The 2,478-nt window shown below is 32.4% G+C and overlaps 1 protein-coding gene across 2 annotated transcripts; it reads left to right on the forward strand.

Moving 5' to 3' along the window:
* The first annotated feature begins 704 nt into the window (after nucleotides 1-704).
* Nucleotides 705-2,043, forward strand: LOC136796837 (protein CLEC16A homolog). Of its 2 annotated transcripts, none has more exons than XM_067051682.1 (5): nucleotides 705-960; nucleotides 1,047-1,208; nucleotides 1,304-1,442; nucleotides 1,517-1,654; nucleotides 1,727-2,043. In XM_067051682.1, the coding sequence occupies exons 1-5, from the start codon at nucleotides 913-915 to the stop codon at nucleotides 2,026-2,028; spliced, it is 789 nt and encodes a 262-aa protein (XP_066907783.1). In that variant the 5' UTR covers nucleotides 705-912; the 3' UTR covers nucleotides 2,029-2,043. The 2 variants fall into 2 exon arrangements, with proteins under 2 accessions (XP_066907783.1, XP_066907784.1); XM_067051683.1 differs by having other exon boundaries at nucleotides 735-960; nucleotides 1,538-1,654.
* Nucleotides 2,044-2,478: the final 435 nt, after the last annotated feature.

The raw sequence follows: 2,478 nt of genomic DNA on the forward strand, positions 1-2,478 counted from the left end.
CACTGTGGTGACTGCCAGCGCGTCGGTGAAAAGATTCCAAAAAAGAAACCAGCTCTTACAAACTAGGCTCAACGTCCATGAAATGAATTAGTGACTCCGTGTCTCACTCCGTGCCTATGCCTCCTAACATCGCTCCAGTGCTTCCTAAATATTCACTGCCATCTGCCTCATCTGTGGTTATGCAGGAACTGGCCCCACTGCCATATGTATCATTCTGCATATGTTACACCTCCGCAATGTATTAACACACACTAAACCTTATGTCTCTTACTTTTATGTATCAAATTAAAATTACAAAGTTACTTATAGTTAAAAAAAAAAATAATGAATAAATATTAACTTATAACTAACAAAACCGAAAATCACTTGGAAAGTAAATAGAAAAATTATCCTAAAAGAAATGAAACTTTTGGGCTTTAACATATGCCATAGTTGTCGTAATAATTCTTAGGTCTGAAAAAATTAATAGTTTTATATATTTAAAAATTTGTTTTGTCTGTACCATGGTTTTTAGAGTACCTATATAATTGTTTCTGACTTTGAGAGTTCATTCAAGGTTACTCTAGAACGAAGCATGAATTTTTATTTTTCTTGAATGCTATAAACAATTTTTTTTCCAGATTACACCTTAATTGACAAAATAGTTTTAACTACTAGAGTATTATCTCAAAATAATATGAAAATGTTCAAATAGCCCTAAAAATATCTATAGATTTTTACTTCTAAAATTTTTTATTTATTTAATAGAAATTATTCACCAACAGACAAGCAAAGTTTGTTAATTGAGTTTTCTTATATTTTGCAGTGAGTAAAGTTCGATTGGTAACGTTAGAGCTAGCAATATGTCTCCTCCTGCGATTAGTGGTCCATGATAATAAAAGCATATTAAGCGATGCACATTTCGCAAGCCTTATGAATGCAAAAGAAGAAAGTACTGCCTTATTAAGAAATTATTATAAGGTTATTCATATTTTAAAATGTCGTACTTTTTTTAGTGATTAAATAGTTAATTGTTTATAATTTTGATATATTTTTTTTTAAAACAGAGGGAAGAAATGTTCGGAGAAATGTTTGAGAGTGAAGATGAAGAATTGCGTAAGAAGCCTTTAAATGTCGAGTGGCTAATGATGGATTCAAATATTCTTTTGCCTCCAACTGGTACTCCTTTAACTGGCATAGAATTCGGCAAAAGATTGCCTTGTGGAGAGGTGAAGTTCTAAATAGATAACTAAATAGATAATTTTAATTTTATGAAGCTAATTTTTTTAAAAATGTTTATTCTTCATTTAAAAAAAAAAAATAGGTTGAAAGAGCTAGAAGGGCTATAAGGGTGTTCCTCTTGATAAGAAGTTTATGTTTAAAATTATCAGGAGAAGAGGAAACTCAGTTACCGCTCACTAACAGAAATGAGTGTATTCAAAATGATACTACTTTAAATCTTAGTAAGTTTTATTTAATGCCGAATATACAAAGCTTTTTTCCCCACTTTAGTAGGTGCTTGTATGCTGAATATAAGTGAAATATTTAATGTTTACAGCTAACAGTGATCTGCTTTCTTGTCATGTCATCGGAGCTGATGGGGTTCGCAATCATAGGTTTTTGGTTGTCGAAAGTAATCAGATAATTTTGGTCGTCCCAGTTCCAGGGCAGCTTGGTATTTATCGTCTTAGCATTTATTTTCTCCCTATTGTGTTAACTGCTGATTAATTTATTATTAATTTTGAAGGCTATGGACGACCTAAAATGGCTGCGATGCTTCACGACCTTGATGTCAGTAATGATAAACAGGATTCAAGGTCACTTTACATATCTGCTAAGTTTACTACCATTGGTCCGATGGTCAATACAAAGTTTATTTTTGATGATTCCATTCGTTGCATGGCAGCACAACAAAGGTATAGTTTAGTTTTGTTAAGTTATCATTATACAAATAATTATACTCAATTTGTAAATAAAATTGATTATACGAGGCTTATCCAGAAAGTAGGAGTACCCAATTATTTGTATTTTTTTATAAAAAATTACTGAGGTTTTAATAGCTGACAAATAAAGGGTGTAGTCAGCAAATAAATAAGCTTTTGTTGATTTGCTGACTGCACCCCCGACCATCTCCTCATATAAAAAATTATAGGATATTGTAGGTATTTATTTTTTCATGTAATTGCTTTCCCGTTCTATGCAGGGTGTGTCGTTGCTCAAGCTTTTTGAGGCCTTTTCTCACAGAACTACTCCAATATCTCCTTTGTCTGTATTAAGATCTCTTGTTTCAATTCCTCATCAGTTTGAAATTTTTATCAAAAAAGTATTCATGAATGTGAAAATATGGAAATCTGGTGGTGCTAAGTGAGTCGAATAAGCAGGGTGATTCATCTCATCCCTACCAAAACAAATTCAAACGGCATTGGCCGTGTATGGGTAGGTATTATCGTGCAACGAACACACGCTTCCTCAAAATTACCCTCAGGATAATTATTGTAT

Source organism: Halyomorpha halys, unplaced genomic scaffold, assembly GCF_000696795.3.
Source record: "Halyomorpha halys isolate HHAL.00 unplaced genomic scaffold, Hhal_1.1 Scaffold7776.1, whole genome shotgun sequence".
NCBI lineage: Eukaryota > Metazoa > Arthropoda > Insecta > Hemiptera > Pentatomidae > Halyomorpha > Halyomorpha halys.

Coding starts and splice junctions, on each gene's coding strand:
- LOC136796837 (XM_067051682.1), top strand. CDS start 913: ATGAATGCAAAAGAAGAAAGTACTGCCTTATTAAGAAATTATTATAAG. Junction 1,443..1,516: donor TGATACTACTTTAAATCTTA/GTAAGTTTTATT, acceptor GCTGAATATAAG/TGAAATATTTAATGTTTACA. Junction 1,655..1,726: donor CCCAGTTCCAGGGCAGCTTG/GTATTTATCGTC, acceptor TTAATTTTGAAG/GCTATGGACGACCTAAAATG.